This window comes from Argentina silus, assembly GCF_951799395.1.
Source record: "Argentina silus genome assembly, chromosome: 7".
NCBI lineage: Eukaryota > Metazoa > Chordata > Actinopteri > Argentiniformes > Argentinidae > Argentina > Argentina silus.
The window spans coordinates 6,506,351-6,520,518 of record NC_139661.1 but is presented as its reverse complement, the minus strand read 5'-3'; the positions used below and the strand labels follow the sequence as shown (position 1 = coordinate 6,520,518).

General features: G+C 38.2%; 1 protein-coding gene across 1 annotated transcript; it reads left to right on the top strand.

The window, feature by feature from the left end:
* Nucleotides 1-1,035: 1,035 nt before the first annotated feature.
* On the top strand, nucleotides 1,036-12,329 carry npffr2a (neuropeptide FF receptor 2a; the record flags this gene model as incomplete). The annotated part of the gene is made up of 4 exons (XM_083672758.1): nucleotides 1,036-1,366; nucleotides 3,360-3,459; nucleotides 5,187-5,994; nucleotides 12,312-12,329. The coding sequence occupies 4 exons, from the start codon at nucleotides 1,036-1,038 to the stop codon at nucleotides 12,327-12,329; spliced, it is 1,257 nt and encodes a 418-aa protein (XP_083528884.1).
* Nucleotides 12,330-14,168: the final 1,839 nt, after the last annotated feature.

The window sequence follows — 14,168 nt, the reverse complement described above, 5'->3', positions numbered from 1 at the left end:
TAAGAGTTGTTTCATACTGTTTATAACATTTAGTTGTTAAATGAAAATTAGAGCACAGGCTATAATAATTCACCTGAAACCTTAACAAATGTTATTGCATTCATACATGAATGAAGTAAAATCCTAAACACTTAAACTCAGAGTTAATTTCAAACATTATGTTCATGAAGATCAATGATAGGATGTCAATGATAGGATGTCGTGTCAACAAATATTCACAGCCCTTGTTGAAATTAATGGTAGCATGCATCAGTTTTCAGCATCTCATCATATAGCTGGATTTTGAGATGTAGGAGGTCACTGTAGGAGGTTCTGAGATGAATATTAATGGGCAGTACGTTGTTTTGCATGAGTCAGGTGCATGTAGTTATTTAAGTAAAACGTTTTTAGGGAATGCATTGATTTTTCCAGAAGATAAGTTATTCTAGGGAAACTTTAAAAGCTGTAACGTTGAGCTATTGCTTTTTAGTGATATATAACGTGTTGTTACATTTGAAACGTTATCAATTTGCCAATTCGGTGGCAAGTGACTCTTTTCAATGATGCGTGCCCTATCCTCTCTTGCTGAAACAGAAGTGTAGCTGTCTGTGATTTAACTCGCTCTCTCATTCAAACAAGCCACAGTGGTGCTAATGAGCTAAGAATTAGAGTGCTGATCAACCATTTTCCATCTTTGATTAATTGTGCATGCGTATCTGACAATCACGCAAAGCGAAAAGTAGGCTATGACCATATATAGTGCCTTCGGAAAGTATTGAGACCCCTTCACTTTTTCCACGTTTTGTTGTGTTATAGACTCAATTTAAAATGGATTAAATTAAAAGAATTTGCCATCAATCCACACACAATACCCCAGAATGACGAAACACAAAAATGTCATCGACAAATCACTCAATAAGTTGAATTGACTCCATCTTAATGCATAATAGTTAGGATAGGATAATAGTTCATGTAATTTTGGAATTAATATCTTTGTTTTTATAGGTTCTCTGATTTTTTTTTTTTGAATTAGATCCTCCTTTTTCCAGATCTAAAATGGATGAAAGACTGGAGACAAATTTCACTCTGGTGGACAATTATAACTGGACTTTTACCAACACTTCAAAGGAATACCTTATACCTCAGCACAATATCACCTATGTTGGATTTTACCTTCACCAGCCGTCGATTGCTGCCATCTTCATCGTGTCCTACCTATTGATTTTCCTGGTATGCATGGTGGGGAACGGTGTGGTGTGTTTCATCGTGCTAAGAAGCAAGAATATGCGGACAGTTACCAACCTATTCATTCTCAACCTTGCAGTCAGTGACCTTCTTGTTGGGATTTTCTGCATGCCAACAACGCTGCTTGACAACATAATTACAGGTGAGTTAGCACCGAACTCTGGACCACACTGTTTAACCATGATGTTATCATGAGTCATCATATGAATTCATCTCCTTTTAGATCATGGTGAGCTCTGTCAGTAAATGAGAAGGTATTGATGTCACACCTGCATGACAGAGTTGAGTAGCCATTAACTATTTCTTATTTACAGTGTGCAATGTATGTTTATGATCAGAATTAGGGCCAGAGTTTTTCTGATTGCGTGACCTGACCAGGACAAACCTTGAACTTAAACCCAAAGTGCTTCTTGAATGCCATGCCATTAATGCACTTTTTAGTTGGTGAGGCTGTAGTAAAGTGATACTGTAGTGAGAAGTGTAGAAGTGTTTTGTTCACTTGTCAGTCTGTCTTAATAGAAATTGGGTCATTAGGTTCATCATTCATGGCCAATAAATATTGTACCACACCAAGAGTAGACGAAACAAGATCAGAATCAATAAGTACATGAGCCCTTATTCAAAATCTACACAACATGTTTTGAGCAACCAAGGAAACGCAGCTCTCTTTCTCCCTGAGATAAAATATAAGGAAGCCAACAATTCTTCTCTATACTGCAAAATTAAAGCAAAGGTTGCTCTACAGATATCTGTTATGACCTGTTGGTCATAAGAGGCTGAAAGATTTTAAGAGGTAATAACTTGGATCCTGGATCCTGCTGCTTCAGCTCTTCCAATATTGCCACAGGCTCTCCCCGATTCACCTCTTGCGACCATTTATCTTACCACATCAAAGACATTCAGATGGACTGGGCCTGAAGGTGACCCTGAAGACATGCACTGGAAGCTGCCAAGAATCATTCTCAGAATATACCCACAGTCTCCCCACATAGCTCTTTGATATTTCACCTCAGCGGAGATTGCAAAGTACCAGAGTTCGGTCCATTGCCACATATTATGAATAAGTTACTCTTCAGTATGTGCTTCTTGAGAGTTGAGACAGCACTCAGTGTTCCTACTTTCCATTGTCATCAACTTTTTAAGTTTGGCCATTTGGTATACATACATATACTCACCGAACACTTTATTAGGAACACTATACAAATACTGAGTAGGGCCTCCCTTTGTTCTCAAAACAGCCTCAATTATTCGTGGCACTGATTACACAAGATGTTGGAAATATTCCTTTGAGATTCTGGTCCATGATTGCATCGCGTAATTCCTGCAGATTTTTCAGGTGCACTTTCAAGCTGTGAATCTCCCGTTCTACCACATCCCAAAGGTGTTCTATTCGATTCAGATCCGGTGACTGAGAAGGCCACTGAAGAACACTGAACTCACTGTCATGTTCATGAAACCAGTTTGAGACGACTTTTGCTTTATCATGCTGGAAGTAGCCATTAGAAGATGGCTCAATTGTGGCCATGAAGGGATGCACATGGTCAGCAACAATACTCAAATAGGCTGTGGCATTCAAGCGATGATTGATTGGTATTAACAGGCCCAAAGTGTGCCAAGAAAACATTCCCAAAACAATTACACCAACTCCACCATGGTGCACAGGTGTTCCTAATAAAGTGTTCGGTGAGTGTAGTATTTCAAGACTGAGTCTCATATTAGATGATTTTGAATTATTGTTTAGCCAAAGAACATCATTAAGATATAGTTTAAAGCAGAAAATAACATTGGTTATTATGTTAAGGGACTTCTAAAGTTGAATACAGCAAGTAGAGTCAATACAATATTATATTTTCTCCAAATAATTTGCATTGTACACTCTTAGAAGAGAGACCTTAGAAAAGGGTTCTTTGGTTGTGCCTGTAGGATAACCCTTTGAAGAACCCATTTTGGTTCTATGCAGTATCCTTTACACACTCTGTTACATTGAAATACTTCTCCAGCCCATTTGACACAAACAGCTGAACAAAAGCAGTAATTCCAATTCGAGACAATAAATCCATCATTAGGCAAAATCCCACGACAGTCTCAGACAGATAACGTGTTGTGTTAACTTGGCATGTGAACGTTTTCAACAGGGTGGCCTTTCGGAAGCTTGGTATGCAAAATGAGCGGGATGGTCCAAGGTATCTCCGTCTCAGCTTCTGTCTTTACTTTGGTTGCCATTGCTGTTGACAGGTAAAGTAATGTTTTCTTTGTTCTCCGTATGTTATATGTATCAGTCCTTTGTAATGGGTTGTCAACATTTAGACTTTTCCACTTTATCATTTAATGCTAATTCCCCATCTTCCATGGACCCCTGGTTCAATGACTTAATTTGGGTGATACTGTTGTTACTCAATATGTGATAAGAAATGTAGAAGAATAATGTGATTTCATTAGTGGTGTAGTTATATAAAAAAAGGGAGAATGCACCTCTTATTCATTGACTTAAGTAAAACATTCAAAACATTGCTAAATGAAAGATGAACATTTCACTTGCTGTGCCTCACCAACGACAAATAAATCACTCTTGTAAAACCTACCAAGTCTTATGCTATAAATCTAAATATATCATTGAGCTCATTGCAGTTAGCCCCAGATGCCATTAGACTTAATGCAGACCAAATTTTGACAATAATCCTGCTTTTTCACATCACAAATCATCGGGGTGGTTGTCCAATCCAGCAGTGTGAAAATGTCAGTAATCTTCCAGTCTGTTGCCGTCACTAGTGCTATATAGGTAGTGAGTCCACACCTGCAGGCCAATTGTGTAGAAGCTGTAGAGGGTGAAGGGGGTTGTGACAGCAAATATCTCTTCTTGTGGCCTGTAGATATAACAGGGCTGTGTTCTTGCAGTTTTCATGCACCCGGCATAGCCTACTCCACCCTATCACTTTTGGTTAGTTTAAGACATTGCTTAAGGGACTCTGGGGCTTCAAGTCCAATGATGACACCAGCATGGACCATGGCCAATAATGAGGGAGGGAGTTAATCTGTGTGTGTGTGTGTGTGTGTGTGTGTGTGTGTGTGTGTGTGTGTGTGTGTGTGTGTGTGTGTGTGTGTGTGTGTGTGTGTTTGTGCATCTAAGTTAAGTCTGAGAGTATGGGCTCTATTTAAAAAAAAATATTAATATTGAAATATTAGTGCTATTTTTAAGGCCAGAATTTTTCAGCGCAACTGATCTTGACCTGCTCTTTGTTGTGAACATGCCTCTTTTACCGCTACTACACCAACCTAAATGTGCAGACAAGACAGCTCTCTAACTGTTTTGCACCGGCTGAAAATACAGCCCTATGTGTCTGTGTGTGTGAGAGACTAAGCAAAAATCTATTCCCAGATGTCAAACTGTCTCCTAATGTCAGTGAACCTGCCCTCTACATATTAAATTCTGACAAAATGCACCATTTGTAACCATCATTATTGCGTTATTTATCTGTCCTTCATATTTTCATCATCACCCCTGCGGACCTCAATGAGGCTAAAATACTATGTTTTCTTATTCACTCTCTGCACATCTCCATACACTTTTTACTTCATTATTATATTATTAGCCATTATACATGGTTGATTACTATCAGTTTCTAGATTTAATTTGTTAGACTTTTATTTGCATATAAAATAGACAGATTTACTTTCTTGATTGAGTTCTTTGTGAAGTGAAATGTATGCTTAATTGCACTGAAATCTGAGGACGGAATTGGCAAGTCTTATACTTTCATCATATGCCCTGATTAACTATTCAATTATATTTGATTGTATTGTCAGGAGATACAGTATGTTCTTATACAATTCAAAGGATCATTGAGAAAATTATGCTCAAGACTGATTCTAGGACATTTTCCTCTGACATGAAATAGTCTTACCAACACTCTGTCCTTGAATTGCATTAAATCTGTCACAATACCTATTTTTTCCCTTTGCAGATTCAGATGCATCGTTTACCCATTCAAGCAAAAGCTGACAATATCCACAGCCAGCCTAATAATAGTCATCATCTGGGTTCTGGCTATATCAATCATGTGTCCCTCTGGGGTAATGCTGCAAGTTACCAAGGAGCAAACTATTCGGGTATTTTTGGGAGATGGCAACAAAACAAGTCCTTTTTACTGGTGTAGGGAAAACTGGCCCAATCAGGAGATGCGGAAGATATACACCACTGTTCTGTTTGCCAATATCTACCTTGCCCCGCTATCCCTCATTGTGATCATGTATGCCCGGATTGGCATCACACTATTCAAAACAGCAGTCCCAACAGGGGGCAAGCCCGGTCACGAAAACCGCCACACTGTGTCAAAGAAGAAACAAAGGGTAATCAAAATGCTGCTGATCGTAGCTTTGCTGTTCATACTGTCCTGGCTACCTCTGTGGACCCTTATGATGCTGAGTGACTACGCCAGCCTGACTGAGCACCAATACTTGGTCATTAACATTTATATATACCCCTTTGCACATTGGCTGGCTTTCTTCAACAGCAGTGTAAACCCCATAATCTACGGCTTCTTCAACGAGAATTTCCGGCGAGGATTCCAGGCTGTGTTCAAGTTCCGCCTGTGCACAGCCGATGGGCATCGCAGAAAGACCTACTCGCACAGGGTCCAAGGGAACTCTGTGCTCCCGGCCAACCCCCAGGCCTCCACGGAGCCCATCTCCCTCAACAGCCTGGAGAACAACAGCTCCAGGAGGGCCAACCACGTCAACGAGCAAGACTTGGTCATGGAGGACCTGGAAAAGGTATCTCCAAGCGATGGTGGTCTGACAGCAGTGTCTCTCTGAGCAGAGATTTAGAAGTCTGCTTGGGGGCAAAGTAGTATATGGTTTGGTGCAGATATGGTTGTGTGGTCTTATTCTTGTTCAAATGCATGTGGTCACTAGATGCTGTGGTTCATTTGACATTCACCAATGAGGCATAGGGTCATAGGATCCTTAAATCTAAAGCCGGGTCCAGATACAACAGCTGAGAAGACTACGGTTTTAGAATGCAGTTTTTTCATGATCAGAAATACCAAGTTTTAGAACGTCTCCAGGCAGATATTGGCGTCTCCAAGATTCAACATGTCAAATCATAGCAAAAGTCTTAAGATAAGATGGAGCTGTCACAGCAATTCTGTTGACTCTTGTTTTAAATAGCTACCTACCTAGGTGGATCACTTAGCTAATTTTAGCAAATGTTTGTTGTTCTTTCTGTGCGGGAAATTTGGCGAGCTATCAAGATAATTGAAGTTACCATTATTTTCTACCGTTGTGATCAGAACTGTGTCGCTGTGTTTTATCACAACATTTTAAAACTGGGCAAGGTAGTGTCTCCTCTGAGCTGTTGTATCTGGCTTTACCTTGATTTGTGGAGGGATAAATCACTCAGATGGAGGATTAGGTACTTATCTGAGTTGTAGTATTTAATATTTATTAAACAGATGTATTGATTTCGTCAGTAGTGCATCAGTTACACAACTTGTGAACATAAGCTTGTGTTACTTAAAGAATCTGTAAAAAAAAAAAAAAAAAAATGCTCATTTGGTAAAAATGTATGATTGTTATTGATTCCTGATTCACTTGAAATAACACATTAAGAGATGTTGAAAGCCTGTCTAATTCAAATTGACATGTGCCACTTACGGAAAAGGAGTGACTAGGGCTAGCAAGGGTTGCATTCCACAAAACAAAATCATTATGTTACCTAGACAACTTATGATAATTATTGAATTTTGTATCACATCACTTAATGCCATCAAGTTCTATTTCCTCATTATGTACAGCAAAAAGTTAACAATTAAATGAAAAAGTAAAAAATGAATTAACATAGAGAGGGAATTATAAGATAAAGGTAAATCAAAATGAAGAGTAATGAATGTTTCAGATTCACATTTGTTGTTCAGTTTACTTTTTTTCAGACCACAGTACTCAACGTTTACTTAATTATGCTTGGCATATTACAGTATGTACTTGTAATAAAGCAAGCCACGGTGCTTCAAGCCTAGTGAACAAGCCCGTTTGAATTTCCACAGCTGGGCTTTCTAGTCTTGCGCCATAGTATGACCTGCAGTTTGTTTACATTCTGCAGTTTTTGTAAGGTAGCGAACTACGTATATGAAGACACTAGCAATACATGTCAAATAGCCTCTGGTTACCCAACAGGTTCTGGTAACTTTTAAGCACTTTGTGACAATTTTCAAAGAGTGCAGTTTCATGCTGAATGTAATTCACATGATTAAAATTGAGCTTTCATGAATCTATCCAAAAAAGTTTACATGTCATGTGCAATGACAAGAATACATCTGAGAAGGGCATCAAGGGATAATGAGAGTGAGCAGGTGGGGCTTGAGTAAAGGACAGTGAGAGTAGGCTAGAACAGATCAGCTCATGAAGAACGGTGAGATGAGGAGAGAAATTGTTAAAATATAAAGGTAATTTAATGGGGAACAACTTGTGTTTCAAACATTTTTTCATTCATTTTTATATTGCAACACACAAGAAAATGTCCCCCTGGTTTGGACACACGCTCTGCAGTATCTCCCTCTCTACCTCTCATTCTCTCACACTCATTGGAATGAAAAAGATTACCCTTCCCCATCAACATACATCAACTGTAACTTTGTAAAATAATGTAAAATAATCTTTTTGTGGCTCAAACCTGAATGAAAACTTACATTCAGAGTCTGGATCTCGTTATCACACATATAAATGTTAACTGCCTGTATTTATAATATATAGTAGTTTTTTTTCCAGAAATGTATTATTTGGGGTCCCCTTGGGCAGTCATAATCACTGCTTAATTGAATTTTCATGCAAGGAAAACTGGGTCCGGGTATCTAAGGGTTAAGCAAAGCTCTACAATCAAACCATGCTCTCTCTTTTTTTTTTGTGATTATTTGGAGAGAACACAATAATGTCAGCACTGTCAGTAATTTATATGACAGAAGGATGGTTCTTTTCAAACATCTTTCTTGTTACCACCTTGTGGCGGCTCTTTGCAGCACTTCACACGTCTTCACAATTAGTGTCTGCTGCAGCAGCGGCATTGAGGCGATGGCAGTATGAACATTTTAAACACTGGCCTACTGTACATGGCCAAGAGCTTTACCGCTAAGCCACAACTTCCTTATGGGGTCTATTCTGATTTCCTTATGCTCTGTGCCTTGTACCCACTGCTGGCTCTGCATTTCCAAGATTTGGTATATTTGGCATTTTGAAAAGGTGCGAGTGTATCTCACCAAATAGGTGTTCCAGACTTTACGCACTTGGAAATTCACACCCTTCTGGTGGCCAAGAGAAATCATCTATGAGTTGAATTCCTGTCCTATGGCTATAAAACCTTTATTTTGAAGGCAGTCCTTCTGCATAGTAAAATATAAAAACTGAAATCTCATTATCATTAGGCTTTAAATAACAACTAAATAGCCTGTTTGTTTTTTTGCCATTGCCCACCTGATTTGGAGTGGAATTAAATTGTGGAGAATAATGGCCAAGTTTGAAACATGAAATGTGGGGATAAATTGTGCTTGAGGGGGATCTTCTAAGCAGTGCAACATGTGTCCTCTCTATCATTTCAATAAACCATAGGATCACATGTTTCGTCCTTAGTGCTATCCTTCAGTCATTCATGACTGCTGTCCATGTTGCTTCAGTGGTGGAAACATTGCCAAAGTAAGCCTTCAACTTCAAAGTCTGCCAGAATTGTCATGGTGTATTCAGTCAGTAAGAATGTAATTGTACTGTCATAAACTCTCCTGTATCCCAATCCAGTAATATGACACAACTTTAAACTCTATGTATTCTGTTATTGGACTGGATTCTCTCCCATCAGCACGGCCATTCTTTCTAATTGGTAGGCAATAATGACGATATATTTTAAATTATATATATTTAGGCTATTTAATAGCAACTGACCCTATCAAGGAAGGCTAAATGGCTGAGACCACTAAAAGTGAAATGTCTACCACAAATAGGGTTGTAGTGCTATTTGCTATTTCAATGCTGCTACATATGTTTTTCAATTATTTTCAGTGTCACTTCAACAAATGGCCATGACATGAGTAATGTTACATTACCTGATTAGCCTACTGTTGAACCGTCAACCATAAAATACTGATAGAAAAATATCCCTGCCAATAGTGTTGCTGGACTTAATGGAATGTTATGGACTTAACTTAACGTGTGTCTACAGTATGACATTCATGAGACACATCCCTCAAATATGAGTTTCTCCACCCCAAACGTGCAGTTGGCACAATGGCGCGTACTGAGCTGACATTAGAATACACGCTGGAGCTCTGCACGCACATTTGGCGCATAAAGCACAGATCCACGCACATACTGTACGCAAGGAAATGAAATAGACCCCCATGTGTTAAGATTACAAAGGGCTCTTTTGTTCTAATGTCTCATGTGTATTAGACATTACGGGCTCCAATTTCCTTCCGCTAAACAGTGGCGGGCAGCGCCAAAGCCATGTGCAAAGACCATTTTGGTAATTTGGTGTCACGGACCAACATAAACTTTATACCAATAAAGGCGGAGCAGTAAATGGGAATGTTCAAGGGGAGTGGGGCAAGTTAGCCATTTAAATTATAAACATCCTTAATTTAGTCAATTCTGATTCAACAATATTTCAATGGCTTGTGTTTTCAGTGTTCTTTTACTTATTCAATGAAATAAAAAAAAGGGTTGCTAATAATTGACACTCAAGGACATTTTAGAAAAAAGCCTCTAACAAAAGATTGGTAAAAGATATCTGCACCATTTCTTTTTTCACATGTAGACAATGTGTTAGTGCATAGCTGGTTAGCACCGATAGGGAGTATCTCTGAATCTCTGAAACATGTATTTTATGCGCCACTTAAATTTAAATGTCAGATTTAACACTCTCTGATAGGTCACAACTGGAGACCTGTTGAGTCATGATCATGTGCAGAACATTCTTGTGCAATCAATTTCAAAATAAACAGCATGGGTGAACATTGATCAACTGGTATAGAATTTGGACTCAACCAGCCCTGGCCAGCAAACATGCAGCTTTAGGCATCTGATTTTGGCACAGAGCTTCAAGCCTCTGGCAAACACATTTTTGCTCGACTGGAAATTACTACTGTTCAATATAACACTGTGGTCGCCTACCAGAGGGATCTGCCTGCCTGGTGCTGTTCATCACCAAAGTGAGCGCTCCCCACTCTTTGATCAGGCAGTAAAGGGGTTGATAACTGGGTAAGGCAGCCATTTAGAGAAGGGTGGGGACAGAACCCAGAACTTCAGGAAGGCATTTCTCTGGACAGAGGAGTAGACTACAATATCAGCTTCATACAGTATTACTTGTCAAACATATAAATGTTATTGTATTCATGCAATACATTTGACAATTTTATTGTATTCATGCAATTATGCATTTTCTAAATGGCAGATGATAAAAGTCCATCAACATTTTTTGCATTTCATTTATTGATTTAACTATTAAGAAAATCTCCCTGAAAGGTTATTGCTTGGGATGGTGAAGCAAAGCAGTTTTCTGATTATATTTTTCTGTCAAAAGACCCCAAACATCTGAAATGATTAATAAGCATTAAAGGGGTTCTTAAAGACATAGAGAGCAGAGGCACAGAACCACTTTACCCAACAGCACCATACGGTTTTAAAGGTTAATTTATGCTTTGTCGATCCACACTGCCGACAACTGTCAACCTACAGAAATTACGTCTAGTCTGCACATTCTAGTGTCACGCACCTCCAGAACTTTCTTATGTCTCTGATTCCATCATAGATTGTCTATGACAAGGCAAGTGACACTTTGTTTTTGTTGAGGAACGATATGTTGATCGACACATTGAAAAGCATAAAACAGCCTCAAGAGGATACTGGTATCAAAGCAATGGAAGAAAGGAGGAACCAGATAATCAAATTTGAGAATCTTGTTAACATGCTTCACAAGTTATTATTCAATAAAATATACGGTTTAAGAAATATACAGTATAATACTACTGTATATGCTCTTTTAGGCCAATACACAAAGCAACACCCATATTTAAACATGAGAACAAATAAATTCAGTAAAATAATATCAATAATATATACCATCACAGCCATTCCGACATCCATGATATAGCACACCCTTGAGTGTGTTATTGCTTTTATACAATGGTTTTACACCGACAGCAACAGTTCTACAAGCAATGGTTTGGTTTTTGAGGAATGTAGCAGCATAGGGATGACCGATATAACCATGAATGATCCATTATTGTCAAATTCTTTCCATTGGTCAAGCAACGTTTTTATTACTTAAAAAAGCTACAATATCCTGAAGTATTTATGCCATATGTATACATTTTGCAGTGAATATGATGAGGTAGCAGTGGTGATATCCTGAATATTGGATTGGCAGGAATGCTTCTCAGCCAATCAAAATGCTGGCTTTGATCTACCTGTTGTAAAACCATTAAAACAAGTAAGCAAAATTACCTAGTGTGGTTGGCAGCATATTAATTGAAACTAAATCAGTTGTTAAAAACAAATGTCAACAGTTAAGTTTTGAGGGTTCATTTATTCAATAATGACCACTCTGATTTGTATTAGACAGCATTCTATAGGCCTGAAACATGCTAAATTATCTGACTGATAGGAAGTGATTGTTTCAAATAACTGACCTACTGTTGATAATGGAGGTTCCACTTTAAACATTACCATTACCATTCACATAGTTGAGGATAAAATGGTGCCAATTGCTTGCACCAAGCTTCCTTGGTACAACAATCTTAATTACTTGGCTACATGTCACTAATTTAACTTCTTGTCCCTGGTCAGATATAATTCGAGAAACATTTAAAAAAACAATGTGTTGTCAACTAAACCATTAGCTGATTAATCTCTAGAATGAATTTATTAATCTACACAGCCCTAATTTTAATAACCTCAATTGGCATTAGAAGTAATGATTAGTCATAAGACAAGAGGCCGCAGCAGCAGCAGGAAACTAGCAGCACGAAGTGTACTTTATTTACATACAAATCCTTTTTCTAATAAAAAAGGCAAATTTGAGTGATTTGTTTTTCCATCTGTCTCGGCAGGTTATATACGACCTATGAGGAGAACGAAACAAGATTTCAGGGTTTAGAAGAAAAGCCTTGAGAGTGGTCGGTTGGTGACAGTCAAAGACTGCAGTGCCTCTTTTCAAGACAAACGCTTGAGAGTCAGCAACAACAAGAGAGCCTTTTCTGATGCTTTTTTTTTGTTTCATGGCGAGTTATATGACTCATAGATAATAAGTCAATAAATGATAGTGCCAAATAAACTGGCTCAGTAATTTTGGATAACACAAGTAGGAAATAACAAGAGGTTTGATTATAACCACAGAACAATGAATTATTAGAGTCATGTAGAACATGAATGAATATGAATATTTCTTTTGTGTGAGTGTCTTTTGTAGATATTCTTAATTTTTGATTCCATGGTATTGCCTGCAAGTCCAAACAATCCAAGTGGAATAGCTTTCACATATTAAGTACTGTATATTGCGTCAACTGTTTCTGAGTGTATCGATTCAAACACATCAAACAATAGGCCTACATGCCATTGGTGTTATTTTATGACAGGGACTACATACATGATTATTACTAATGTAATCAACATTGTCAAAATGATTTGATTTCACAATGTGTTGTTTGTGCACATAAAAAATATTTCTGTCCATCCTTCTTTTAAAATGGCTTGATTAGAGTGTTGTCGATTCTGTCCAGTTCTCTTGTGAAACTAGTGTGCCAATTATTTCTCTGTAAATAAACTACAAATTGGAAAAAAAACATTGCTTTGAAATAAACATAAATAGTTTATTGTTTTGGAAGGGTGATATGATAATGAACAGCTTTGTGATATTTATGTTGCAGAACAGTTCTGTGATATAGTTGACATTAAGAACACATGAGTATATCACTATGATTCGTAAATCCATGTTAGCTAGTTAATGTGCTGCTCATTTGCTCAAGGACAATGTTTGTGGGAATGTGTTCATTAAAGTTTATGTAATTGTTGGAGTCTCAGCACAATGTTTCTTTCATTAGGTACTGAAGTGTGGGTGAATTTGACCAAACATGACGAGTGGGTAAATGGGCTGCATGCTTCACTTCCATGATTTTACAAAGAATAATGTGCATTGTTTTGAAATCTTATACACAAATATTACACTTCTGCTTTTGCAGATTAGCTGGACTAGTAGGAAGTGAGCATTGGTAATAAATCAGGGTAACAGAGAATATTTGGGCAATTTACATCGGCATATGATAGGATGAACAGAGTGCTTTTGTATAAGAAAAAGTCAAAAGGTGGTCAAGCCCTCGACACCTCCACCTTAATCTAAAGCCAGCCTTTTTACACTTTGGGCCAGTTTCAAAGCCTAGTCCTAGACTAAAAAGCATCCTCAGTGGAAATTTGTCATTGAAGGTGTGAATTAGTCCAGGACTAGGCTTAAGCCTTGTCTGTGAAACCGGCCCATTAACTTTTTGAAGTTAGGCTGTGGTGAGGTTGTGGTGAAGTTGGTGCCAACATAACCTAATGACTACCCTCTGTTAACATAGCGTTGTGGTGGCATAAAGGTTGGTGCCATCCTGGTGAAAACACAACATCATCACAGCTTGTATTGCCAAATCACACACCTGAATTGAGCTGATACTAATTGGGCTGACTGAGACAAGGGGTGCAGGGGTGCATCAAATCAAAATCAAATCACATTTTATTTGTCACGTACATCGCATACAGCCGTAATTGACAGTGAAATGCTTTGGGATCTTGCTCCTCGCTCCACAACAACAATCAACAAATCAGCAATACAATATAATAATTTTAAAAAAGCTGACAATCATCATCTCGCTTAAAATATCAGCATACAGCAAAAAGAATGGAACAGTCAGGTCCAAAAAAGCAACTATTTT